We start from the raw sequence: 27,347 nt of genomic DNA, 5'->3' as shown, positions 1-27,347 counted from the left end.
CTAACCTCCCCATGGGCTGAGATCGTTGAAGCATGTCCAGCCCTAAACCTTAACGAGGCGATTTTACCAACAAGTAATTTGTCTTTCTGACACCTGGACACCACTTACAGATTGCTTGTTAGCTGCTCTCTTATAGTTTTAAGCTGAGCCAGGGGGGATTTAGGTTGAACATTAGGTTGTATTTCTTCACAGAAAGAGTGCTTGGGAATTGGAATGGACTGCCCAGGGAGATGGTGAAGGCACTATCTTTGGAGGTATTTAACGAGACTGGATGTGGCACTTAGTGCCATAGTCTAGTTGACACCGTGGTGTTGGGTCACGGGTTGGACTCGGTGATCTCAGAGGTCTTTTCCAACCTAATTGATTCCGCGATTCTGTGATCCGTTTTCACCGATTAAATCGCCTTTTTTTTTTGGTTGATTAGCTTTGAAAGCACACAAAGACCAAACATCGGAGGACACCCTTTCTGAAGAAAACCTTTACACGTTCCACGTTCCGCCCCGGCGCGGGCGGCTGAGGGGAGCCCGCGTCCCTGCGGGACCGGGCTGTGCCCGCCCGGGCCCGGCGCTGCCGCCGGCGGCCGCTGGGGGCTCCCGCCGTGCGGCGCGGCCCGTCCCGCCATTGCCGGGGCATGGAGGGCGAGAGCACCTCGGCCCTGCTTTCGGGCTTCGTCTTCGGCGCGCTCGCCTTCCAGCACCTCAGCACCGACTCGGACACGGTGGGTGCCGCGGAAGAGGGGACCGAGGAAGCGGGGGGAGGGAGGGGCCGCCCCCGCCGTGGCCGCGCCGCAGCCGGGCCTCCCTCTGCCCGGGCTCCCGGCGCGGCCCCAGGGCTGCGGGTCTCTGCCGCCTCGCCGGGCACGGGAGTCGCTTTGTGTGCGAGCGGCGGGGAAACGCGGGGTCTTCCCGGTAAACCGGGAGGCTGCGGCGGCTGCAGCGCTGTGTCTGCCCAGGAGCGAGCGAGGGGCTGGTATGGCTGCCCAGCCCGAGCCTGGGCGGCGGGCAGCATCCGCACAGCCGTGGGGTGCTCGCTGCTGAACGACAACAGGAGGGACGGGAGACACCCGAGGAGGACGTGTCACTACTTGTTGGTTTTGGGGTTTTTTTTCCCTCGGAACTACGGGCCAGTATTGAAAAATTAGTGAAAACCTGGTCTGTTTAAAAAAAAAAAAAAGTTCATTTTGACACCTTTTTTCCTTTTCTGAAGACGGCATTTGGACTTAATATGAGAGGGAAAATCCTCTTAGAATATCCTGAGTTGGAAGGGATCCATAGGGACAATCAAAGTCCAGCTCCTGGCCCTGCATAGGAGGACAGCCCTAAGAGTCACACCACGTCCCTGAGAGCATTGTCCAAACACTTCTTGAACTCTGTCAGGCTTGGTGCTGTGACCACTTCCCCTGGGGAGCCTGCTCCAGTACCCAACCACCCTCTGGGTGAAAAACCTTTTCCTTTATCCAGCCTAAACCTCCCCCCAACTCAGCTTCATGCTGTTTCCTCGAGTCCTGTCACTAGTCACAAGAGTGAAGAGATTAGTGCCTGCCCCTCCTCTGCTCCTCGGAGGAAGTTGTAGACTTCGATGAGGTCTCCCCTCAGTCTCCTCCAGGCTGAACAGACCAAGTGACCTCAGCCGCTCCTCATACAGCTTCCCCTCAAGGCCCTTCACCATCTTCATGGCCCTTCTTTGGACATTCTCTAATAGCTTTGTATTTTTCTTATATTGTGGCACCCAAAACTGCACACAGGATTAGAGGTAAGGCCCCACCAGCACCGAGTACAGCAGGAGTGTCTGTTCAATGCTACGGTTAATATGAACACTTTTTTCCTCTTCCCCTCTACAGGAAGGTTTTCTCCTTGGAGATGTGAAAGGTGAAGCCAAGAACAGCATTACTGACTCGCAAATGGATGATGTTGAAGTTGTTTATACAATAGGTTAGTCTGTCCATATTTTTAATACCCTGCTTGGTTTCAGGCAACATATGAATGCTTTAGTTTTGAAGGAGGGCAGTCAAAAACTTACAGCGACATCAAAGCTGTGAGACCCAGGAGTACACCTTGGTGTAAAAAACATTATTTTGCAACATTTTAATTGCTACAAAAGTTACAATATACTGCAGAAAACAGAGTAACTTTAAATAAATACTAGTTCTTAGTTCTTTGAATAGATACCAAGTATCTCATCAGATTGAAAGTAATTTAGGGTTTAGACTCCTACCTTGTCCTGGTGACAACACAAACTCTCCTGAACTACAGTTGCCCTGAAAAACTTGGTCTATTTCAGTGATGTGACCTGTAATGTATTAGCATTTATTACCTCATTGGGAGCTTATAAAATACTGTGTCTGAAGGCTGCAAGCTGTTATTGATTTCATTAAGCAGATGTCAGATGTATTTTTTTTATAGTCTTCACGGGATTGCAGTGGATGTGCATTTTATACTGGCCCTTACATTTCTATACATACATGCACACACAGTTAACTCCATTCCTTTCAAATGCAGTTATACAAAAAGAAACAGAACAAGGTAATGCAGCACGTGCCTTCTTGCCAATCTTCCTGAAAATATGGTAGGGAGAAATTGCAACCCATTTTCTAGTTTTGCTCTAGGATACAATTAAGGTGTAACACTTTCCTTCACAGTCTCACAGCTGAACCAAAAATGTGGGGAATTTTTTGCAGTGGTATTGATCAGGTTACCCAGAGTCTTATCATTACATTCTCACAGGCAGACTTAGTTGCTCTAAAGTTTGGAGGTGTTTTTCAGTTATCTTGTGAAAATGAAAACAGTGGAGAATTTAAGTAAAAAAAAAAAGGATTTAGAATGCCATTAGATCACCTACTATTTTTTTTCTGGTTGTCAGCCTTCCATTTATCTACCCTGTGGGTTTCTGTTCTTCACCCTCATCTTACTAATGCATCTATGCCTTGTTGCAGAGTAACTCAAGGGAAATCTTTCATATTACATACTACTCCTGTACTTTGACAGAAGGGAGAGAGAAATAAAATGCCCAACTTGATTTTTCATTTGACAAAATACACAAAAAAATACAGTTTGCAGAAGTGGTTCCCTTTACATTTGAACAAATTAATTAGAATATATTTTTTAAATATTTCCTTTCTTCACCTTATTAATGCATTTGATTTTAAGAAATTATATAGAATTATTTCTTGGTACTGCTATGAGTTTAATACTGATCATAACATACAGAAGAATATACATCATGAACTGATGAGCCTGGTGTAATATTACTTTCTCTTTCCAGATATACAGAAGCATATTCCCTGCTACCAGCTGTTCAGGTAAGAGCCTTAAGTAAACAGATACAAAATGCCTAACTTGAACTCTTCAGGATTTAAACTTATATTACATTACTTGAGAAGATCACCCAATGCAACTATAGTAGCCATATCAACCTCTTGGAATAATAGATGCAAAATGCCTTATGTTATTACTATTTTTGTTCATTATGTCTTTTTTTTGGTGTTTGCCTATATATATGGAAATAGAGATATGACACAGTGCACCTTCTGGTGAGCTGTGATACCATATAAACTAAAGAATAATACCAACACACTGAAAAAAAGCATTGCTTTACTAAAAGCATACATTCTCACCACTCACCCTCAAAAATAATAATAATAATAAAAATTTTAAAAATAAATAAAAAGGTACAGGCGTAGGCTTCTAAGTGGGTCAATAAAAGAAACACTTGTTAGCCCCATAGCAGGAGTAGTTTCAAAAGTTAGTATTCAGAGTTCCATCATAGATGGGAACACAGCTGTGCAGGTTTACACCCCTGTAAGGGGAGAATCACAGTTTCCTTCTCAAACCTTTCTGAAAATTAATAAACCCAGCTCTTATTAAAAATACATTTCATATCAAATTGAAGGCTTCTTATTTGTTTGTAGTTCAGAGAACAGGTGCTACTTTTAACTTATATCCCAGCAGCACTGATGCCAGAAGAGCATCTGGGCTGCACAAGACCTCCTACAGAGCTATTTGAATAATGAAATCACCTGCTCTGTCCAAGCAGAGAAGCTGTGGCAGCATATTGTTATGCTTAATAGGAGGGGGAAAAGACTATTAGAGATGATTACCAGAATGTTAGTGAACAGTTATTTCTACAGTAGCATTTTTTCCCCTCTAATTGTCCTAATTTTCTTCTTCTAGCTTTTATAATTCTGCAGGAGAACTGAATGAACTTGCCCTGAAGAAAATACTATCAGGCTGTAAGAAGGTATTTTATTTTCAAATCTAAACCATACTGAGGAGCTTATTGAAATTTTGGAGGCTGTTCTGGATACCTTTTGCATCAAGCTTTTTTTCTCTCCTCATTTGAAATCTTTTAGCTAGTCCCATATGCTGCTGGTCAAGGCAGATCCATCATCTCTTCCCCCTAAAAAACCAGATTAGGTTATCTTTCTTATATATATGTAGGGTTTGCTACACATATGTCACAACTTTATTTGTTCTTATTAATTTCCCAAGTTAACACTTCAAGTATCCCAAAGGAATTCTATCAATTTCTAGCTTAAGATGAATTAAGGTCAGCTCGCTCAAATGGTTAAGCACCATTTGACCAAAAAAAATTAGTCTTCTCCACAGAAGAAATTTTTACAGGGGGAAGGTATAAGCTGAAAAGAAACAAACCACAAAATAGCAGAACAAAGTTTGCAGAGTTTCAGCTTGAGCACAAGCTCAGAAACAGGCCGGTTCAACACACGGTTTTGAAGGAAAGAAGCTGCCATACTGGAATTAGATGTTTTAAGGGTTTCAAGTTAACTGCTTGACTATGTACATATCACCAAACAATTCGGACTTGTGACTTTGTACTGTATCAACCTTGCTTCAGTGTGGCACACAGGGACAGCACAGTTCAACACTAACAATGATTTTTCTTCTGCCTACAGAGTGTAATAGGATGGTACAAATTCAGACGCAACACAGACCAGACCATGACATTCCGGGAGAGACTTCTCCATAAGAACCTGCAGTCACACCTATCAAATCAGGGTCTTGTATTCCTTCTATTAACCTCTAGTGTGATGACAGAAAGTTGTTCTACTTACAGACTGGAGCATGCCTTACATCGGCCACAGGAAGGGTAATAATTGGTTTGTTTTCTACAGTGGGTGCTCTAACTTGAAACAGTTGTGGGTTTTTTTTCTTTGTTGCAAATGAATTGTTAACACTGTTTATTTTACCCTTGAAACTTATACATTAGGTAAGGTCCCTCCTTATATTGCTAGAGCACAGTTCAAAGCTTACCCTGGGACTCTATTCTGGGATGTCCCTTTATATCTGTAGTGCCAGCACCACCAGGCAGACACTGTCAGCATATTTATGTACATAAGCTGTTCTTGATCAGGTTGGTTTTCTGTATAGGACTTCAACCATCCATGGTGTTTCTCTTGACATATTAAGATATCTAAATTGGTGGTAACTATTTTCAGAGACATGCTGCCCACAGGCTAGGCTTAACAAGCAAGTATTGCATTATTGTGTATTGTACTCAGAAACAGGGGAAATAATACAGGTTCAGTGTCTGGTTGCTCCTGGAGTTTGCCTTTAGCCTCATCTGTGTGTCATGTAATACATTTAGCAAGGACTAACTATACTGTAAATGCCCATCTGGGATGCTTAACAGTCAAGAACTGTTAACTATCAAAAAGAGGCCTCTGGATGTTAATAGATCATGTTTTCATACTTGTGCTTTTTAAGTCTTTTCCAGAAAGTCCCTTTGGTGGTTACCAATCTGGGTATGGCAGAACAGCAAGGCTACAGAACAGTGTCTGGCTCCTGCGTATCTTCTGGCTTTGTGAGAGCAGTAAGACAACACAGGTACAATGACATATCGACTGACAGCTGTTGCTTCCTGTTAACATAACTATACTTACCTTTCTATAAAAGCATTTAAGTGTTTTTGCAAATGCTACAGCTATATCCTGCTCACTTTTCGTCCTTTATCTGCAATTATTTAGCATTCCACCACACTTGGAAATTAGTTCAGTCCCATACTCTGCCAGGAGAGCAGCTGTCTGTCTCAACATAGGCACCTGCTACTGAAGCTCAAAATGCTTATTTATTCTTTAAAGCTCCTACTAAGTAACCACTGGGATAACTAACATGCAATTATACAGTTACATTCTTGGCCCACAGGTCAGAGTTCTTTCACGAGGATGGATCCTTGCAAGAGGTTCATAAGATAAATGAGATGTATGCCACTTTGCAGGAGGAACTCAAGGTAAGCCAGGCATACCTGCCTCACCTTTGGTAGTACTACAAAACTGAAGTCAAGCAGAGGGTACAACATCTTGCACTACATGAGAAACAAACCTGTGTCTTGGAAGGGGATCCGAAAGATCAGGGAGTTCCATTTACTATCAGCAGCTGCACATTATGTTCTCAAAGTTGAAGACTTAAGGTTCCATTTGATAGAAGTACACTGATAAATCTTCAAGTTCACTAATAAATTCTCACAAGAGGATTATTTTGAAGGAGTACTATCTGTAGTTTATCAGATCTTCTTTGCTTAGATAGGAACAAATAAAACATCCTGCACCTCATTCAACACAAGGTTTAAGTGATCTCTAAAATCCACCTCAACCTCATTACTTAAGCTTTTTACTACTTTGTGTCCAACTTAATCGTGAGTACCTTTAAGGATTTTGCAACAAGGTTAAAGTCAGCTTCTGTGAATACTATTACTCTGATCAAATGCTCTTTTTCTTGCAGAAAATATGCTTTACAGTAGAAGTCAGTGAACGATCTGTAGAGAAACTCTTAGCAGAGGTGAGGCAATTAAAAGAAGAAATAAAGAGGAAAAAGCAACAAGGTTGTTCAGGTAAGTTAACCAAATGTAATGCCAGCTTTAGACTTCCAAAGTCTGTTCAATTGGCAGAAGCAGAAAACACTTCTGAACTTGAGGCAGCCAAAACAGGGGTAGGAGTGTGCAAGAGGTTTTGCAACTGTAACTTTTTTTTTTTTTCCCCAGGAGAAGGCAGAAACTACACAGGAGAGCCAAAGGAGAACGTTCTCCTTTGTCAGGCACTGCAAACATTTTTCCCCAATTCTGGACTTCAGACATGTATTGTTTCCTTCAAAGGCCAACAGATATTGAAGAGCTGCTGTAACATTAACCATAATATTAACGTCACGGACAAACTGACTCTCATGGTAGAGGAAAGAGACTTCACTGAAGCTGAAACAAGACATCTAACCAAGCGTAAAGTCAGAGGGACCACAACAGTATCAAAGTCATTCAAGAAATCCAGATCATTGCAGCTTCACCGAGAATCACTTGCAGACCCAGAGGACAGTGACCAGGACAGGAAGCTTACACTGAGCAGCACTGAATCAGATGAGGATGTGTTGGAAAAAAATAGAGACACAAATGAATACCCACACTCTCCTACTTTCTGATCTTTTAATGATTTGTCAGATGACTTCACACCAAAAGCTACTGCCAGCATATTCAAGTGATGTGTCAATTGTCAGCACTGCAGGGATGTATATAACATAATGCATTTTTGCAAAACATACAGGGTTTGTCTGGGGTTTCTGTCCAGTGCATGAATCCTGTTCAGCATAACAATGTCCAGATGACATTCCCTCATTTTGCCTTTCAGAGTTCCATCTGTAGTCTCTCTCTCAGGGTTTAAAGACTATGCCAGCAGTCAGATAAGCACATACTGCCTCAAACTAATACAATTTCAAGCTGCTGTTGAAGAAGCAGTACTATCCTTTCCTCAGCAGAATCTGATGCAGGTAGCACCAAATGAACACAGATAACTTAAAATTAGCAGTCTACTTCAACTGCCACAATTTGAATAGTTTTAATTTATCCTTAGGAAACCAGTACCTGTTCATTTCCCCCCATCTTACAATCCAGACAGGATAAAAAACAGCCACCTAAAGTTTAACAAGACCTGTGAGCTCAGAAAGGGGTCCAGAAAGCTGCCAGTTTCTCTTACTGCCTTAATATTTCATACTTCCTTCAGACAATACATTTTAGAGACTTCATAAAATTAATAAAAATCCAACTGACATCCACCCTCAGTCAACCACACACTATGCTAGAAAACCACATTTCCAGTAAGCAAGAATATGAACATGAAACACAGTTTTATTGTTTATTTCTTTACAGCATTTTACTCTGGATACTTGATATTACATATCTTGGGGTCTGTGAGAAATTGTGGGTTCTTAAGCACAACTGGCATAAATCCTGTAAAAAGATAAGATGGAGGTATTCTTAATAGAAAAGTAAGCTTGCCTTCGAAAACTTAGAAGCATAATCATACTTACCAAGTACTTGAGCTCTTTTAATGGCTTTTGTAACTTCCCTCTGCTTCTTGTGGCACAAGCCTAAAGAGATGAATTATTTTCAACACTAAACAAGCCATTAGTCTAAAAGGTGAAAGGGATATTACTGATAATTCCCTCTATCTTTGTCTAAGTCTTCCTAGAAAAATGCACATGTGCTTTTACTGTTACATACAAAATGCATATAATTAAGGGATATTTTTATTCCTTGATGCAGGCTACTAAGTCAGAGGAATACTCTTACAAAATTTATAGAATTGGTAGCAGTTACTTTTGGAAAGATTGCTGAAGCACAGTTACTTAGACTCAGAAGAACACAAATATTAACCAGTAAATTTTTAATTTAATACTTCACATACCTGTTATATGTCTGCCATAAATGCACCCAGTATAAGGAGAAACAAACTGGGAAAGAAGCTACTCAAAAATAAGAAAATCAAAGTCAGTTCAAGAACTTTTTTTAGGTATTTACTTTATATTACTACTTGCCCTCTGTTTTTCTTTTTTTTTTTAGCATCTGTTTTTTCAAAACACAGTTCTACCTAAAGAAAAAGTAGAGCTTGGAACTAAACAGTATTTTCTATGGCATAACATTTAAGCTGTATGACAGATAGATTGTAATCCAGGACTCTTATTTGGTAAATGACAAAACTGTCACACTAACACACAGAACTAGTAGCTTGATCAGCTTATAACTACATTATTTGACCTTTAATCTGCACACATTTTCAAGTTTTAAACTCCTACACATATGAATGGATTTTTATGTTTGGGGGGTTTTTTTGGTTGGTTGGTTGGTTGGGTTTTTTTCAGTTCTTGTGGACTTCTGACACACACATTTAAAAATCATAAACCACTTACCTTCATCCGAGGACATGAGTTTTCACTCACCTGCACATTCTTGTAGTCAACATTTATTTCACATAAGATACATCTTTTTGGAGGCTCCTTATAAGGGTTCTCCATTTGTATAGGCTGAAATTAGAGAATTTTTAACATTTTTAAGCTTCACCAGAAAATAAATTGTTACTTTGAATCCTTCAGGCAAGATATACCTTGAAACCAAAAGAGATATTTAGGGCACCACTGAAGTTTTTAAATAACTTCCCTAACTGTTTCCCTAACACACTGATTGGTACAGAGCCATCTAAAAGACTTCTCACAGGTAAACAACCTTTTACATTTTAGTAATAATGATACTGTAACAAGTCTATTAAAGCATTCAGTGAGACGGTGCTTACACCTGTTACTCGGAAGTCAATATCTGCAGAAGCTCTGTCTGATAAGTCACAAGAGTCTTTTTTTGAAAAGTATTTCAAAGCAAGTGGCCTGAGGGAGCTCCTGTCTGCTCACACACTTTAAAGAGAGATTTCCAAGGACTGAAAAGCTCCTCAAGCTTCAGAATACACCCAACACCAAATCCTCGCAAGAAATCACAGAATTGTCAGGGTTGGAAGGGACCTTTGGAGATCATCCAGTCCAAACCCCCTGCCAATGTAGGGTCATCCTATTGCACAGGAATGCCCTCCAGGTGGGTTTGGAATGGCTCCAGAAAGGGAGACTCCACAACCACCCCGTTGTGGCAGCCTGTTCCAGCGCTCTGCCACCCTCAGTGTACAGAAGTTCTTCCTCATGCTGAGGTGGAACTTCTTGTGTTTCAGTTTATGGCCACTGCTCCTTGTCCTGTCACTGGACACAATCAAAAAACGTCTGGCACCATCCTCTGGGCATCTGCCTTTGAGGTATTTATATGCACTTTGCAGGCACAAGTAGAATTTGGGCAGAGAAGGAATATTTTAAGTTTTTGCTGGTGCCAAAACCCACATATTTTTTTAATGTAAACCTAGTGCAGTCTCTTAAGTCTTTTTCTCAGCTATACAGAGGAAACCAGCTGGTGCTACCAAAGCTTTTGCTCCACATTCGGGTTACTGAGGCAGCAGGTTTAAGGACTATACTTAGAATACTGAAATACAGATCAATGGTGCCGTAACTCTCAGCAGCCGGTGACCTCCTGCTCTGTAACACAACGGATCCGTAGCCACCAGGGCAAAGCCTTTTCAGACACGGCTGAAAATGGAGAATCGGGCCTTTTCAGCCCGGCCGAAGCCCCTCCTGCGCAGGGTGGGCGGCGGGACGGGGGGTTCGGGGGAGCCTCACCTGGTCGGGGTGCTCGGGTTGCGCCTGGGGCTGCCCCTCGTGCTGCAGGCGGCGCGGGCGCGCCCACAACGCCGCTGCAAAGGAGAGAGCGACAGGGTTAGCGGCGGCGGGACAGGTGGGACGGGGGGAGTGAGGGACGGAGGGAGGAGGGAGCGAAAGGGACACACCGGGAACCAGCCGCCGCCAGGGACCCTGCGCCGACACGGCCCGTGCCGCCATGATACTCGCGCACGGTCGCTTCCGCCCGCGCGTCACTGCCTCCCGCCGGCCAATGGAGGAGCGGCCTGCCCCGCTCGGGGCAGGCGATTGGCCATCGCGTGGTCACGTGCTCGTCGCGGCGGGTTGTTGCCGGAAGTTCTCGCTCCCGCTTCATGGCGGCCGCGCCTCGCCCGCGCGACTGGGTGTCCCCTCGTCCTGTCCCGCCGCGGCCGTGACGGCCCCGCGCAGCCCCGGCCGCAGAGTGGCGGCTGGAGCGGGACCGGGACCGGGGCATGGCCGAGTCCGGCCTCGCGGTGCGGAGGAAGAGCCGCCCCAGCTCGGAGCGTAAGAGGAGCCGCGCCCCGGTGCAGCCCAGCGCCACCAGCTCGCCGGTGGCTCCCAAGAGACCGAGCTCTGGTGGCGAGGGGCCACCGCCGGCGGAGCCCCCGGTAGGGGATGGCGGGGTCCTAGGGCTGGTATCGGGGCGGGGGAGCTCCATCTGGGAACGTGGAATGTCCCAGACCAAGTCTGCGTGGCGTGTGTCGGGAAGGGCCACGCTTTGTACGAGAGGAGATGATCCCGTTTGGCTTTACCTTTAAAAAAGCTCATCTCCATCAGCTCTCTGTGCAGGCATCCATCCTGCTTGTAGGTTTGGTTTCACTGAGTCAAGGTGTGTGTTCCTTTAGAACTCGACCTGGGTTTCCCCCACAGACAATATCAGAAAAGACAATTTTCTTTTGAGCTGGGGAAGACCTAGATTATTTGCATCTGATGTGCGTGCTGCACAAGTTATGCTGCCTCCTGTGGCGTTGCTTCAGCTTATTGATGCTCACTGTTCTGGTTTTACAGTGCTGTAATGACAGCGAGGAGGACATGTTTGGTGACTATGACAGCTTCTGTGGAAATGATTCTTTGCTAGCTCAAGTGGATGACATCGAACACAAGTACCTGCAAGATAAAAACATGGATGTGAAAGCAGCTAGAGAAATCACAGTTGGGAATCTTCAGTCAGGAATTCACCAGAAAAAACAAGACAACTTCTCTGCTTCAGATAAGGCATCTGTCCTTAAAGCTGACAAAGAGGGTGCTTGCCAAGTGCATGACAGAGACCGGGTGGATGGCAGTAGAGAACCAGCTGAATCTCTTTTAGACGACTTGCCATCATCACAACTTTTGTATTTTGAGAAAACGGATGAACTTGCTTCTGCTTTTAGGACATCGCCAGACTCAAAAGAGAGGAGTGAATGTGTGAATTCTTCCTCGGACAAAATCAGGAGCCCATTGTCTTATTGTGCTGATGCTGAACACAGGAACAGACCTATGGACTTTTCCTCAGGCTCCAAGTGTGTTTTATTGAAAACTGAGAGTCTTAAAGATCACCTAAAAAGTGCTATGACTGGAAATGCCAAAGCCCAGACTCTGCAGGTCTCTAAGACCAAGCAGCTTAAAGAAGCTGTTTTATCTGAAGAGATTTTTGTTGCTAGGAAAGCTATTGAATCTTCTTCTGTTGATATAGGCCCTTTTTATGGATTACCTAGCAAAGTTAAAGATTTATTCAGACAACTTCGAGGGATTGAAACACTTTATGGTAGTGTAACTAATGGTTTGTTGGAAAAAAATTGCTAATGGAGTGGTTGTCTCTTTCACCCATTACCCTATAAAAATATTTAAGGTAATTTTTGATGTAAACCATCTTGGAAAATAGTTGGTTTGGTTTTGTAAATGGCTTTCTTGGTGTTTTAGGTGGGTGAAAAAGGTTTATATGGCTTATAGAATATACTGTGGAAGGCTTCACCAGTGAAGACTTCTAGAGGTTTATTGAGGAAAAATCCTCAAACACTGGGCTTAAAGTATTCCATGGGAAATGCAGGCATTTTGCTATTGGCTAACATGCCCCTGGGATTGCTAATAGTTCCTTTTTGATTTTTCAGAGTGGCAGCATGATTGCTTAATGTTAGAATCTCTACAGCAAAGAAAGAACTTAATATACTCATTACCAACCAGTGGTGGAAAAACACTGGTAGCTGAAATAATGATTCTGCAAGAACTACTCTGCAGGCAGAAGGATGTTCTGATGATCCTGCCATATGTTGCCATTGTCCAAGAAAAGGTCTGGATACAGTGTTTCTGATACTGCTTTGTTTGATACCTATATTTTCTGATATGCTTCGTTACCTTGTTGCTTGGCTGGTTTTCAGCAAGCTCCATGATTTTTATGAATATGTGGTGGGAAGTGAGTGAAGTGAGTGACCCCTCCTAGATGCTGTTCTGAGGGTCAGTAATTTTGTAACGGAACAGTCATAAATCATGAGGTGAGGATGCTGAGTTGTAAAGAAAATTTTATATACATATATTTATATATAAAGTGAATTTTGAAATAATGGTGCTTTTTTGATGTTTTGTATAGTTCTGCAGCCCAAGAGCTGAGCTGTCCAACTTGCTAAAGAAATGGTCTTGAAATAAAAGCTATCGTTTTTTGGTGTAAAGGGAAAGTTAGTTTTAGAGAACAGATGAAACACAACCTGATAATATGTGCAGACACTTCAGTTTTGCAGCTGGCATAGGTAGTCATAGCTAATATATTTTCACTAATTCAAGCCGTTGATTGTGGTGTGGGTTGATTATTTGTATGTTGAGTTCTTGAGGCAGCTCTGAAATCCAAAATGAGCATGTGTTTGTTCTCTGATTTTTTTTCTTTACAGATTAGGGGTTTATCAGGTTTTGGGATAGAACTGGGTTTCCTGGTTGAAGAATACGCAGGAAGCAAAGGAAGATTTCCACCAATCAAAAGGAGAGTAAAAAAATCTCTTTATATTGCTACCATAGAGAAAGGACATGCTCTGGTGAATTCCTTAATCGAAACAGATAGGATCAGTGACCTCGGTCTGGTTGTTGTAGATGAGGTATGACACAAGACTTACTCAGTTTGATCATATTTTTCTAATCTAATTAGCAAACAGTGGTTCTTTGATTGCTTGGTTTTGCCTTGAGTGTTCATCATGAAATTACTACTACTTAACTAAATTTTTTCTGCATTGGTACATAATTCTGTAATATTGAAAGTTATTTTTCTTTAACTGGAGCACTTGTTGCTGTATCAGGATGATTTTATATCGAGAGATCTACAGTGTTAATGATTGGTGGTGAATTGTTTAATAACTACTTGTCAATTAGACATCTGTATCTTAGCTCCTAAATATGAAACCATGTGACTTTGTGTCTGGTATTAGAAACAACTGAATGGAACATTAAAAGAAAAAAAAGAAAATTATCAAGTAACATTTGACTGTGAGAATTGTCCCTTATTTTGCTTTTTAGTGGTGTGGCTGAGTTGTGCTACTAAGGGTTGATTGTGGGGTTAAATAACATGTATAGGGAGGCTGTTTAATTCATGGAATGCCTCAGGCTGACTGACCTTACTTTAGCACAGGAGCTTCTAAACAGAAGGCAGCTGTAGCATTTAATTCTACTCTTTCTGGGAGCTGCCTACTAGAAATTTTTCTACTCTAAGTGTTGTTTAAAATGCATTTTGTTGAAAATTGCTTTTGACTGGTGAATACAAAACTCTCTGCACTGTCAGGAGTTAACTGTTTGGGTCAATTATGGTCTAGTTAATTGGAAGGTAGATCTTGTCTACGTTTGGTCTTTATTCTTAAATGTTGTTTCATTGAGGTTGTACTTCTGGAAGGAGCTTAGCCGTCAAAATTTACAAGCAGAAGTCCAACAAAGAATCCTGTAGTATTTGTTTAGGTCCACATAATTTGTTGGGGGTGTTTTAGGTTGTTTTTTTGGTTTGGTTTTGTTTTTTTTTTTTTAGAAATACTCTTAGTAACATTCTTGCATTTTCTTTTTCTCTCCTGTGCACAGCTGCATATGCTTGGTGAGGGAAGTCGTGGAGCAGTACTGGAAATTACTCTTGCGAAAATCCTTTACACCAGTAGTAAGTCATGACTGCAGTTAATGTTATTAACATATTGTAGTGATGGCATCTCTAGAGAGGAGTCATACTTTTGCTTTCTGGATTTGTGGTGTTCTGGCTGCTTTTGAAAAACATGCCATGACTCCATGCGGTAATGATGTTCATTGACCCTCTAACGATGGGCTGGGTGTTCTTGAAACTTTTTTGATACTCCTCTGCAAAATCCTGAGTATTGTCAGTTGTCTTCCATTTCTTTGTAGGAGCCCCTAACCATTCCAATTAAATGCTCTTTTTTTGCATCTCAAGTAGTATTTCTTAGCCTAGATCCCCCTTTAATCCGTCTACTTCGGCATTTACGAAAGACTAATGATGAAGAAGCAGGCCTGTGAATTAATTACTGAGCAAAAGTGTTAAAAATTGGTCATGTGACAATAAATTCATCTCAACTTCTGTTCTACAGAAAACACACAAATCATTGGAATGAGTGCAACGTTAAATAATGTTGGAGACCTGCAGAAGTTCCTGCGAGCGGAATACTACACCAATAATTTTAGACCGGTCTGTATACAAGATACCACAGACTAATAAAGAAGATATTTGGCTTTAAAGTTACAGTAAATCTGTTTAGGATTGTATCACAGCCTTTTTGCTTAATTTCACTGTATAGTGTAATATAATCTGTTCTATTGCTTGCAGTTGTTACCAATACAATAAATTTCACTAGGCATTTTTAAATGCACAAATGTAGTAACCTTTATATTGTCCTGTTAAGACATTTGTGTCATTTTAACTAAACCAATTTCTAAATTACAGCTACTGTGATAAATCACTTCTTTTGATATAAGTGGAATCTCTATTATTGGTGCTTGTATGCTGTCAGGACAGTGGTTTATTAATAGTTCATGAGATACTGTATTTATCATTCATCATGATTCAGTGCCTTATCAAGGCAGATAATTAAAACAATTATCTAAAAAATTCTTGATGGGGTGAAGTGTATGCTTGTGTGTAAGTATGTATATGTCATGTGATGCTTAGAAAAAAGCTTTAGCTGTACATAAGCAATAGCTTGAGAGAAAACTTAGTAATTTAATTAAAGTTTCTGTTCATGGCTTCTGTCTTGCTAGGTAGAATTAAAGGAATATGTGAAGATACGAGACACCATTTATGCAGTTGACAGCAAAACAGAAAATGGCTTTACGTTTTCACGTCTCCTTAATTTCAAGGTAAAAACCAAAGCGCTTATAGTTTCTTTGAACTGTTTTTATGAAATGTATTATTATACACTGATTATTTTTTAATAGGCTTTTTACTAGAGAAATTGCTTAAACATTATAGTTCATTTGTAGTACCTGTGAGAAAGAAAATGGTGAGCTTTGGGGAAGAAAAAGGCCTTAAAATACTGAACACTTAACTTGATTTTCACTCCATTTTCACTCTTCGAGGTAGAAGTTTCTTCAGTATTTTGACCTGTGAAAAGTAATGGGCTTGAGTATTCCAGATACCCAATGCTTTATGTTTTGGGGTAGATTTTCTCAGTGGTTCATCACTTAAGACAGTACTGAAAGAAGATACTTTTGGGGGGGGAGTTTCCAGCTTATTACTGGCTTGTAGGGATTCGTTTCAACCTTTACAAAGAAAAATGTGTCTTATGGTAGACTGCCAGTATCACAGTATTTCTATGGTGTTGCTAAAAGAAAGTGAAGTATTAAGAGGAAAAAGCAAAGAATTTGATTGGTCCATCCTTGTATCCCTAAGTCCAAGCTAGATATGTTAATAAACTCTTTCAAGTAAGAATTGGGAGAAAAGCTTATCGTTCGACTTCTTGCAATTATGCCACGTTAAATTAAATGGGTGTATTCTAGCAAAGGTTGAGAACAAGTATTACTTAGTATTGCATACTTAGATTATGACTTATTGACAAATATTTAAACTTAGAAATTCTGTCTTTATTATAGTATTCTAGTTATCTGGAGAAAGCGGATCCTGACCACATCATTGCACTGGTTACTGAAGTTATTCCTAATTATTCCTGCCTAATCTTTTGTCCCACCAAAAAGAATTGTGAAAATGTGGCTTCAATGGTGTGCAAGTACCTCAAGAAGTAAGTGTATGTCATGTTTTTTTTTTTTTTAATTATGTATGTTGAATAAAGGATTTACTGTCACTAGTTTCCAAGTGACTTTCCCTGGTGATTAGAAGTAAATACTCTGACCATGGAATCATATGAAGTTGCTAACTGCATACAGTGACAGCAAACTGTGAAAGGCTTATTAAACAAAAAGTTTTTTTAAAAATTCTTGCTTTTAAACCAAATTAGTTGAAAAGTGGTTATCAGAGGACAAATGCTAAAGAAAAAAGGAAAAGCATACTAAATTAATTTAACTTTGTGTCCCTTTGGCACTGGTTTCTGCAAGCTTAGAAAACAAGCATTTTTCTCTATAGCCCTGTATTTGGTCATGTATGTTATTAGTCATTTCAGTATCTCTGTTCCACACCCACTTGGTGAATCTAAGTTGTAAAACGTAAACCAGACTTCATTAATAAAGAAAAGAAAGTAAGTCTTAGATTTGATTTCGTTTAAATGTGATTTGATCAACTCGTAATGGTCTAGCAAAGGTAAATTATGCAGAAAGAAATTATATTAAAATAAACAAGCCCACTCCCTTGCTATCAAAATTGAAACAATTTTTAAATGTACCTATAATCTTCACTACTGGCCCTATTTCCTTTCTTTGGTGCATTTAATACCCATACACAATCAATAAATGTTTGATCCCTTTTGTGCCTGTGCTTATAAACAAGAAGAGAGTTCTATTGCAACTAAATCAGTCCTGTGTATTGCTGTTTTAAAATTACTGAAAATAACTATTTCTCCAACCTAGATGTTAGAGGAATGGATAATGAAGAGAAATAGACAGTAAGCATGTTTCTTAATTTTTTATTTTTTTTTTAGTTAATGGTTGGTCAAAGTCTAAAGAAATACTTTTCCTCCTCCAAGAGAATTTAGAGCTCACAGGGAGAAAGAAAAACAAGATCTCATCGAGAACCTAAAGAATATTGGAAATGGAAGTGTCTGTCCTGTTCTGAAGCAAACAATCCCTTTTGGTATTGCCTATCACCATAGTGGCCTTACAAATGATGAAAGAAAAAGCATAGAGGAAGCATATTCTTCAGGTGTCCTGTGTCTACTTGCTTGCACGGCTACTCTGGCTGCTGGAGTCAACTTGCCAGCTAGAAGGTTAATAACCAAAACATATTTCATTTTTTTAATAGATTTTTACTTTGTAAAAAAAAATGCTTTAATAAGTTGGAAATATCAGTGCTATTTACAGTGTGTTTCTGCTTTTACTAGCAATTTGGAAGTATCAGGGATTTTGTGCTCAACTTGGGACACAAGGCTGCAAAGTTTTTATGTAGGAAATGTGAGTCAGTAGCAAGTCCCTCAGAATGCATAGCTGAAGAGCACTTACCTAAATGGAATAAGGAAATGTTAATAAATTGAAGAAAAATTTCAGTATTTTACTGATGTTATTCAGGAGTATAGTGGTTTCTTTAGAATTTGACCTAAGAACAGTGTTTAAATTGGAAAATAAATATTTTCTAAGGAGTTAGTTTGAACACAAAAAGTTAGTTTCAACACAAAAATGTGTTATCTTTTCATGTACAAGTGTTGATGGTATGATTGCTGTACTCTGTATGACCAAAGACTATTTGCTAAGAGTCCACTTCTGTGTTTATTGGAATTCTGAGGGGAGAAACAAAATTCATACGGACAAGTGTTGTCTTTTTAGCATAACTGATGTATGGTCAGTGTTGAGCATGTTTTTTCTGTAGGGTTTTTTTATATGTCATTGATTTGCATCTTGAACTCAGGCTTAAGTACATGTAAAAACTAGTTTCAAAGGTTCTGCAAAACATAATAAACATGGCTTACCATTTAATAAACCTTAAGTTGCTAAATGCTTTGCATCTGATTTACACATCTGTTCAAAGAGGTGCAGTTGATTTTTATTAGTTATTAGGTAAGGAGCATATATATAGGATGAATTTGTACCATTTTATTGCTGCTTTAGTAGTTTGAGTATAAAGTATAACTTATTAAAGGCTTCTTTACAGGGTTATTCTCAGAGCTCCTTATGTTGCTAATGACTTCCTGAAGAAGAACCAGTATAAACAAATGATTGGCAGAGCCGGTCGAGCTGGTATTGACGATGCTGGAGAAAGTATTCTCATAGTGCAAGAAAAAGACAAACACTTGGTAATTTTTACAAAACTGTTGGTAATTTAAATTGCTGTGTTAAGTTGGTGGAACAAACAGGAGGAGCTGGGCTGCCTAGCTTAATTTTTGTTCACTTCTTAATGTTGCAAATATTTAGCTTATATAATAATACCTTTAAACGACCTTTATGTGATTTGTTTTCAGATCTGAACTGTAAAATTTAGATGCTTACACTTATATTCTTTATGAGCTGAATCATGCATATCAGTGGTTTTTTAAAGTGTAAATGCATAAATATTTCCCCTATACAAGTACATTTCTTGCTCTTTTTAGGTTCGGGATTTAGTTATTAGTCCTTTGGAGAATTGTTACAGCAATCTTCTGCTGGAGTTGACCAAGGGAATGCAGAGCCTGTTGTTGTCTTTGGTTGGACTGAAGGTATCAGTTAACTCTTCTCTGTGAGTAACTTAAGTGCTTGGAAATGTGAAGAAAATGTTACCTGTTGATTCTGTAGAAAAAAAGCAGGCTTCTTAAACTTCAAAACAGCTTCCAATCAGATAAGAAGGGCAAAGGTTTGATTAGTCTTTACTTAATAACCGAGTTAAATAAAATCATGTAATATGACAGTTTCCTTATGTGTAAAAGCAAAAATGGTATCTACCTTATTGTACAATACAGTATTAATATTTCTGTTTCTGATACTTGATTCAAATAGAAACAGTGGAAACAAATTAACATGATGTAGTAGCTCGAATAATAGACCAGGTGGAGAGCAGTCCCATCAGATCCACCATAGGCTGCCTATCATGCTATTTGTTGTCGTGTGTTTCTATAGAAACACATCAACAGGATATCAAACTTCTTCTCTGTTTGGTAAATTTTTTCCTGTATCTTATGAAATTATAACTTCCAATGTGCTAATCACTTCCGATGCTGTCGCAGATAGCAGTTACCTGTGAGGAGGTCAACAGTTTTATGTGCAGTACATTGCTGGGTGTTCAGCAACAGCTGCTGTCTAAAGAGAAGAGCCTCTCAGAGGTAATTAAAGATGGACTAGAAAATCTAATAGAAAAAGGGCTCCTAAAAGGAAGAGTATCTGAGGAGGACCACAATTCCAAATGTACACTAACAATCACACCGTTGGGAAAAGCTACGTATAAAGGTGAGGCTTTTTTTATTCTTATTATAATATGTATTCCAACAAACCCTTCATTTCAGCCTTATCTCAGTTTGGTTCTTTTTCCCGTCTTCAGTCTGAAACTGCAACGAAAAATAAGTTGTAGAAAGTTTTACTGAATGATGTGCTGAACTGAAAATGGGAATGAACAAGTAGCACATGACTGAATGGGATGGGAATGAAGTGTAATAATATTGATCCCAGTGGGAGCAAAACCAGAAGTGTACCCCTAAAAAAATTACTTAAAGATTTGATTTAGTGGTTGTGATCAAAGTGCTCAGGACCTTGTTTTATAATTCATTGTTATGAACAGTCATTGTGAACAAAGGGATTTCTTGACTAGAGGGAAGCTTAAGATGGAAAAGGAGCATATGACATGTAAACCAGTTGTAATATTGAAGAGAATATATCAGGAAGTTCTGTTTTCCTGGCATAGCATAAAGATTTTGGGGTATGGAACACAACTGAATCAAGATGAATCTGAAAGATTCCTTCAATCTTCCACATTATTGCAGGATTTCTTTAAAGCCAAGGCATTTCACAAACACTCTAAAACCAAACAGAACAGACAGACATGGAAATAGGTGACTACCTTTCCTCAGTTTTGTTTCACTGCTCATGTTAGGTTAGAACAATTATTCAGGTTACAGGTTATTTCTCCTCAATTCAGATGGCATAACAAGGTTTTGTGGAAGATAAAGATAATATTGACTATGTTAAAATCTATTGCACTTGACTGCGTGCCTGTTTATAATTGCAATACCCTCTGTACTTATTCTAGGATCTATAGACTTGGCATACTGCAATCTTCTGTACAGGGACTTGAAGAAAGGTTTGGAGGGGCTAATTCTTGAGAGCAATCTTCATCTCCTGTATCTGGCAACTCCTTATGAAGTGACTTCTAGCTGTAGCCCAGATTGGATGATATACTTGAGACAGGTGAGAATTTGCTAGCAAACATGCATTGGGACGTAGAACAATCCTGCTTATTAAATTTGCTGTCAGTTTATATGCATAGGAAATGTAGCTAGCAGGGTAGCAATGCAATGACAAGATGTGCTGTTTTATTTTCAGAGGCAGGGCAGAACTGCTTTCCTGTGCTGCATAAAAATCTAAGTTCTCTTTTGTACTTATAATATTTGACCCTGTTTGGGGAAAACAGTGGCATGAAACATATCTCTTGAGTTGCCAGTACCCTAAATCCTACCTCTAACCTTGGTGCTTGCCTTGCCATCGCCAAAGTCTGGTTTATCTTAAACAAGACTTTCCTATAAACTAGTTATATGTAACCACATCATTGTCATCCTGCAAGAAAACCACTATTAAATTAATCAAGAGCCATGTTTACCTTCTGATGAGCATTCATTTATATGTATAATTTAAGGAACATTTAACCATTTTTTGATATGTCTAATGATGAGTCTAATACTTAACTCCAGCCATGACTGTAACTATTACACTGTGGCCAATACTTTTCCTACAGACTATGTTTGTGTCAGCCATAGCAGCACTGCCCTCATTCTAGTCTTGCATGCTTTGTAAGAGCCACCCATAATTCAACTATTCCACTTTCTGTAAAGTGTTGTGTACTGGGGGAGCACTAAAATTTATTTATTTATTTTTTAATGAGGCATTCAGAGATGGGCATTTACAGATAATTCAGATAAGTGGGAAAAGAGACTGCAGATCTGACTGTCTAGTGACTACAGTACTAGTCCAGTGACAAAGTACTCTGTAGAGACACTGAAAAACATTCTTTCACTGTAAATAATACACTTTTTTTCCATAACATTAAGAGAACTAAACATCTGAAAATTCTTTGTGAAATCTTATTTTAGTTCAACCAGCTAAGTGCAGCAGAACAAAAAGTAGCAGATATTGTGGGAGTGCCTGAAAGCTTTATTACAAAAAAGGCTTCTGGTCAAGCCATCAGAAAGGTAGGCTGGAGATTTCTCATACCTAAGATGACTGTTCAGTAATTTTATTTGATTATTTACAAATTCTTGATTATTTACAAATTCTAGATTGTTTACAAATTCTAGATTATTTTTCTGCTAGTGTTCCCTATTACTGTTCTAATTATTAAAGTTCTTTTAACCTCATTGCATGGTTTTCTTAATGTTTAATGTCTTTGGGTATAATATAGAAATGTTTTAGGGCTGTGAAGGAGTAGAGAGAGGAAAAGAATTTCCTTACAGTACTAACAGAAAATCTGCAGTTTGATATGAGCTCTGAATTTTAGCTTGTTTTATTCCTAGAATGTGGACAGTGCTGTGGTAAACAGGCTCTACCTGACGTTTGTCCTTTATTCCCTGGTGAAAGAGACCAATATATGGAACGTTTCAGAGAAATTTAATATGTCCCGAGGATATGTGCAAAATCTCCTTAATTCTGCTGCCTCGTTCGCCTCCTGTCTTCTACACTTCTGTGAGGTAGTGTGTTCAATGAATGGAAATAAATCCTCTGTGGTTGGTTTTGCAAAATCTGGAGTTTTGTTCTCTTACTTTAGAACCCAACACGAGTGTTGTATTTCACCTTTCCCGCGCGAAACTGTCTTTTCACCTTTCCTGTTCAAAATTATTTTTCCTGCTGAGAAAAGCAGCCTTGTAGAGTCATGTTTCTGATACTAAAAGTAAGCTTTATGCACTGAGAATGTGAAAATACACAAACTGTATGGGGCAGTGGTGTCAGTGTTGTTGGTGAAATATTTGGCAGTTTTACCTTTCTCTTGGAAATAAGGCCATCTGGTTGTGGAATGTCAGCTCTGGAAAAGAGTTGTCTTGTTCTCTTGAGTTTCTTTCCTGCATTGTTTGTCCTTCAGAACTGCCCCAACCTTGGGATGTTCAGCTGGAGTGCTGAATACAACTCTGCAACTGGCTGAAAGGATAATTAGAAATAACAGTGCTTCCCCTGTCCAAAAGCCAAATATACACTTGTTGCCATAGCAGAGCTTTTATCAGTCGTGTCCCCCAAATACAGAATTTAAGATCTGATTTTTAGTGATCTCTGTCTCTGCAGGAATTGGAAGAATTCTGGGTTTATAAAGCCTTGCTGACAGAACTTACCAAGCAGCTGACATACTGTGTTAAGACAGAACTCATCCCTCTGATGGAGGTAGCAGGGGTTCTAGAGGTTAGTAAACATGGCTTTATGAAATTTTACAGTGTGAACTTGTATGCGAAATGTTACTGTGCCTTTCAAGTATGTCTGGAAGATCAGGCTAGTTTGTTATGGGGAATTCAGCAAAATGCAGATATTCCACAACAGTCTGGAGGTTGGGGGAAAAGTGGTCTGTTGAGGAAATGTGAGCTGGAGCCAATAATGTTTTTCTTCTGGCTGCTGCCACGGCAACAGTGAAAATGCTCTATTTGGACAATAATTTAGCTGTATACTCAGTCGGAAAACAGAGTCCAGGTTTCTTTTGTGGTAAGAATTCTTCAGTTCATAAGAGTAAAGAGGAATAAGAATTTACATATTTAAATTAGAAGATCCTCACGGAAATATGTGAAGTCCTGTTGGGAACTTAGGCTTTTGCAAATCACTTGCAGCACTACATGTACTTTAAATAAGAAATTTAACCAGTTTCTGAATCAAAGATTCCTATTAAAGTATAAAATCTTTTGGGGCTTCAGTCCAAGGTTATACTCTCTGCAAAATGATTTAACTTGCCTGTCCAGCCTGTTATAGAATCAGTTTGTCAGGAAACCATTGAATTTAGTGGCAATAAGGTTTTATTCTCAAAAGCTAAACAATGAAGACTTGAAGTCTAATCAGCTGTTGGGGTTTTTTATATATATCAAATTTTTTGAAGAAGGTAAGTAGCAACTTTTTCATGGCTCGCTCCATGAGACCATTTCTGTGTAAGGCCAAAAACTGCCTGGACAGCATGATTCTGATAAAGTTGTATTTGATTCTGATAAAGTTGTATTTGATTCTGATAAAGTTGTATTTGATTCTAATAAAGTTGTACTTGATTCTGATAAAGTTGAAGGAGACCCTTCAAAAAAATTGTTGCTATAACCAAGGTACTTCTGCCCTGGAGTTTAAATTATACCAACAGCTGATATTTGTAGCAGGTAAACTGTCCTCCTGAACAGATGTAACTTGCTTAGATTTCTGTGGAGGAGATGATTGAATGAGAGAGTATTGTCTTGAAAGAGAATTATTTACACATTTACTTGGGCAGTTTTCAAAGAGCAATCTAAACCCTTTTCATGAGATTTAAGTAATTAGTGGGGCAAGATTCTGTGTTATTTGTCATACTGTGCATATAACAGCCAAATAGAGCACAGGAAATACTTTTTGGCAGTTAGTGGCTACTTCTGGTGAAATTAATGACATCTATGTCACATCAATGAAATGCATGGAGGAAGATTATATATTGTAAACTATTGACTGTTGGATGCTAAAAGACCCCAAATAAGCCATTAAAGTCTTTCTATTCTTTGTTGTCTTTAAAAGAGGTAAAGGGGGAAAAAACCCCAAAAGGTAATTAACCAAATGTTTGTTCATCAAATGGGCATTTATTTCATAACTCAGCCTTGGGTGCGATACATTACTCCACTACCATTGTAGAAATTCATTTTAATTTTAACTTTGTAAAGTTCTAGCATTATTTGTTTTGCAAAAGAAATTTGTTTGTCCAGAGACCCTCTGTTAAGCAAATACTTCTTGGCTGCTTTACATAGGCAACAGGATCAGAGTCAAAAGAAGCAGATAATGCCCACCTTCTTACACTGTTGGTAATCAAATTCCAGAGAATTACTCCTGTGATGTGCATCTCTCCTGTATATGTGGATTCACAACCATGACTTCACACAAAATTGGAGAAATAAAAAAGATACTGTGATGCTAAAGGAAAAATTATTTATAAGCTTGAAACAGAAAGTGTAGCCTCTTCTGGAATTTTGTGAAAGCTCTCTCTGTAATCAGCCCTCCTTTCACTTAGACACCTCCAAAGAATGTGAGACAGTTGTTGGTGCCAGTGACAGTGAATGCAGAAACCCTGATAACAAGAGAAGATGGCAGAGTCAGTATCATCTAGGCTCAGAAAATAAGGGGTTCCTAAGAGCTGGGTGAAATTGTTGGGGGAGGTAAATTTTAGTGGTAAAAAGCTGTGCTTTTGAGGAGTAAATTCTCAGTGAGTATTCATATTAGGGAACAGAGAATGGGATTGATACACAGAATGAAATATTTGAGGTTGGTGCAGAGATTGGCACTTAACAGTAATTCTTACTGCCTGTTCTAATAATCTAACACAATTCTGTACTTTCAGGCAAGAGCAAAACAGCTTTATAATGCAGGGTACAAAACTTTAGCACACTTGGCTAATGCAAATCCAGAAACTCTGATAAAGATGATTGAGCACTTGTCACGACATCAAGCCAAACAAATTGTTTCATCTGCAAAGGTAAGTTAGAAACAAAGTTATAAAAACCTGCTTCAGAATGCCAACATGTCGTAAGTGGATGTTTGAATGACATTGAAAGTGAAGGATTCAGTTTACTAATTAGTGGATATTTGTGATCCAAATACTGATCTGTGATAAGAGCAACCTGTTACATACAGGATAGTGCCAAGTTGTGCTCCTTTTCAGAGGGGAAGCAAAAGGAAAAAGTGTTGTACAGCTTGTTTGATGAAATACGGGAACTAAATGACTACATTGGTCTTCCTGCTGAGTTGTTGTAAGTGGAAATGCTTGATTCTGCCAATATCTCAGGACTTACCTTACAGAAATTCTAGTGGTAGTTGTGGCAACAGAATAGTATTTTCAGGATTCTAGAAACCAGCAAGGCATAGGGTTAACCTCACCTATGTAGTTGCTTTTGTCATGCCCTCTTATTCTTTCCTTTCTTTTCCATTTTGAATAGGCATCACGAGAAGGGCCTTCATTTAATATCTGCCTCTAAGGTACCCTTATTGCCTTTGGCACACATAAATAAACAAAGGGAAAGGTTCTGTAACAAACATTGAGTTTTGTCTAAACAAAAAATACAGAAAGTACTTCATTTATCAATGGTAGCATTTTCTCTCCTCTATCTCCATTAATCATCTGCTGCTACAATGGTATTGGCTTCATGTTGGATTCTGCTGAAAGAACAGGATTTTGGTGAAGTAAGGGAATGTCTAGAATGAATGGATGGGGGGTTGGTGTAAAATTGAGACGGTCAATAACAAAGTCTTTCTTTGTATATTCTCATGGAGTAAACATACAAACTTTGAGGTTTATGCACTTAAAAGGTCACGTTTGTTTAATGTTGTTGTAGGCTTCTTGCTGCTTTTTTTTTTTTTTTATGCTGCTTGGTGAGCCAGAAGAGAGGGATATATGCATATTCCTCATGCACATCAATGTCAAATCCAACAATCTAGCTTACTCTCATGCTCAGATATTAAATTAAAGTTTTCCCTAACTGGAAAGTTAGAAGAGTGCTGGCATGGAGGCCTCTTCTTCCTCAGCTGCCAGCAACAAACAGTTCAGTTGCTGATACTGGGAGTCCTCTATGTCTGGTGTAAAATGCTGTAGTAAGAAATTTCATATAAAGCAAGAAATTGGCAACTTGTCAGGCACAACTTAAAAGTGTTTATTCCAATGTGGAAAATAAATGTTTAAGGTTAAAAATGATCCTTAATAGTTACAGACAAAACTGTTTAGTTCTGTAAATTTTATGTACTGTGGCAGAATTGAGAAAAACAGCTGTGTACTGTATGAATTTTTATGTGACTGCCTTTTATATGGGTGTACACTAATCAGTAAGACATGTTGGTAGTAGTACTTGTGCACAAGTTAGTCCTTTGAGGCAAAGGTCTTGTGATCACTGTGGTCCTGTGAGCAGCAGCAGAAGTCTTTCACAGACCAGGTGCAATTTTGGAAAGAAACACTGGTGTTTTAACCTAACAATTACATCTAATGCTTGTATTTGTTTTCTAATTTTTTTTGTTTGTTTTTGTCACTGTAGATGCTGCTGAGTGAAAAAGCTGAGGCTTTACAAGAAGAAGTTGAAGAACTCCTAAAGGTGCCTACAGATATCCCAGGGACCCACTGACCAACTGTCATGGAGAAAAATCATGTCCAAAATTTGGATATTTTAAATTTTTTAACTTTCCTGTGTAAAGCTGCTGCCATGTAATAAATATTTAATGTCTTTTGTATACCACAATTCTGTGTGAGTTCTGAGTTCAGAATGTTTCTTGGAAAGTTGACTTCATTTGAATGATTGGATTATGAGCAGTAGGCTAGAGTCAGAAGATGTGATCTTAATTCATTCCTGGTTTCAAACATAGCCCTAGGAGTGCTTTGGGGATTGGACTAACTGCCTGGTGTGTACTTCTGCCAGGAGCTTAGGTTCATAG

General features: G+C 39.3%; 3 protein-coding genes across 8 annotated transcripts; 2 read left to right on the top strand and 1 right to left on the bottom strand.

Moving 5' to 3' along the window:
• The first annotated feature begins 580 nt into the window (after positions 1 to 580).
• ABRAXAS1 (abraxas 1, BRCA1 A complex subunit) lies at positions 581 to 9,548 on the top strand. The gene is made up of 9 exons (XM_032686622.1): positions 581 to 718; positions 1,841 to 1,931; positions 3,262 to 3,298; positions 4,170 to 4,236; positions 4,910 to 5,103; positions 5,721 to 5,840; positions 6,159 to 6,243; positions 6,735 to 6,843; positions 6,994 to 9,548. The coding sequence occupies exons 1-9, from the start codon at positions 632 to 634 to the stop codon at positions 7,419 to 7,421; spliced, it is 1,218 nt and encodes a 405-aa protein (XP_032542513.1). The 5' UTR covers positions 581 to 631; the 3' UTR covers positions 7,422 to 9,548.
• MRPS18C (mitochondrial ribosomal protein S18C) lies at positions 8,104 to 10,731 on the bottom strand. The gene is made up of 6 exons (XM_032686623.1): positions 10,649 to 10,731; positions 10,482 to 10,555; positions 9,216 to 9,299; positions 8,684 to 8,741; positions 8,307 to 8,366; positions 8,104 to 8,226 (listed from the first exon to the last, which is right to left on the bottom strand). The coding sequence occupies exons 1-6, from the start codon at positions 10,698 to 10,700 to the stop codon at positions 8,150 to 8,152; spliced, it is 405 nt and encodes a 134-aa protein (XP_032542514.1). The 5' UTR covers positions 10,701 to 10,731; the 3' UTR covers positions 8,104 to 8,149.
• Positions 10,732 to 10,957: 226 nt separating this feature from the next.
• Positions 10,958 to 27,146, top strand: HELQ (helicase, POLQ like). 6 transcript variants are annotated; one of them, XM_032686618.1, is made up of 19 exons: positions 10,958 to 11,128; positions 11,529 to 12,267; positions 12,611 to 12,789; positions 13,382 to 13,582; positions 14,547 to 14,619; positions 15,059 to 15,156; positions 15,726 to 15,824; positions 16,557 to 16,702; positions 17,600 to 17,839; positions 18,718 to 18,859; positions 19,154 to 19,258; positions 19,763 to 19,982; positions 20,779 to 20,936; positions 21,836 to 21,934; positions 22,256 to 22,429; positions 23,016 to 23,129; positions 25,273 to 25,407; positions 25,868 to 25,907; positions 26,954 to 27,034. In XM_032686618.1, exons 1-18 carry the CDS (start codon positions 10,973 to 10,975, stop codon positions 25,904 to 25,906), a joined length of 3,117 nt encoding a protein of 1,038 aa, XP_032542509.1. In that variant the 5' UTR covers positions 10,958 to 10,972; the 3' UTR covers position 25,907; positions 26,954 to 27,034. The 6 variants fall into 6 exon arrangements, with proteins under 6 accessions (XP_032542509.1, XP_032542507.1, XP_032542508.1 ...); XM_032686616.1 differs by lacking the exon at positions 25,868 to 25,907 and having other exon boundaries at positions 26,954 to 27,146; XM_032686617.1 differs by having other exon boundaries at positions 25,868 to 27,146.
• The last annotated feature ends 201 nt before the right edge of the window (positions 27,147 to 27,347 follow it).

Source organism: Chiroxiphia lanceolata, chromosome 4 (genome assembly GCF_009829145.1).
Source record: "Chiroxiphia lanceolata isolate bChiLan1 chromosome 4, bChiLan1.pri, whole genome shotgun sequence".
Classification (NCBI taxonomy): domain Eukaryota; kingdom Metazoa; phylum Chordata; class Aves; order Passeriformes; family Pipridae; genus Chiroxiphia; species Chiroxiphia lanceolata.
This window is presented reverse-complemented; position numbering and strand designations above follow the sequence as displayed.

What these genes read in the sequence shown, in the direction of transcription:
- HELQ (XM_032686616.1), top strand. Translation starts at nt 10,973, where the DNA reads ATGGCCGAGTCCGGCCTCGCGGTGCGGAGGAAGAGCCGCCCCAGCTCG. An exon ending in GAAAATCCTTTACACCAGTA is followed by an intron (nt 14,620 to 15,058) that starts GTAAGTCATGAC and finishes TCTGTTCTACAG; the next exon opens with AAAACACACAAATCATTGGA. An exon ending in AAATTGTTTCATCTGCAAAG is followed by an intron (nt 25,408 to 26,953) that starts GTAAGTTAGAAA and finishes TTGTCACTGTAG; the next exon opens with ATGCTGCTGAGTGAAAAAGC.
- MRPS18C (XM_032686623.1), bottom strand. Translation starts at nt 10,700, where the DNA reads ATGGCGGCACGGGCCGTGTCGGCGCAGGGTCCCTGGCGGCGGCTGGTT. An exon ending in TTGACTACAAGAATGTGCAG is followed by an intron (nt 8,742 to 9,215) that starts GTGAGTGAAAAC and finishes ATTTTTGAGTAG; the next exon opens with CTTCTTTCCCAGTTTGTTTC. An exon ending in TTATGGCAGACATATAACAG is followed by an intron (nt 8,367 to 8,683) that starts GTATGTGAAGTA and finishes TCATCTCTTTAG; the next exon opens with GCTTGTGCCACAAGAAGCAG.
- ABRAXAS1 (XM_032686622.1), top strand. Translation starts at nt 632, where the DNA reads ATGGAGGGCGAGAGCACCTCGGCCCTGCTTTCGGGCTTCGTCTTCGGC. An exon ending in CCCTGCTACCAGCTGTTCAG is followed by an intron (nt 3,299 to 4,169) that starts GTAAGAGCCTTA and finishes TTCTTCTTCTAG; the next exon opens with CTTTTATAATTCTGCAGGAG. An exon ending in AGAGCAGTAAGACAACACAG is followed by an intron (nt 5,841 to 6,158) that starts GTACAATGACAT and finishes CTTGGCCCACAG; the next exon opens with GTCAGAGTTCTTTCACGAGG.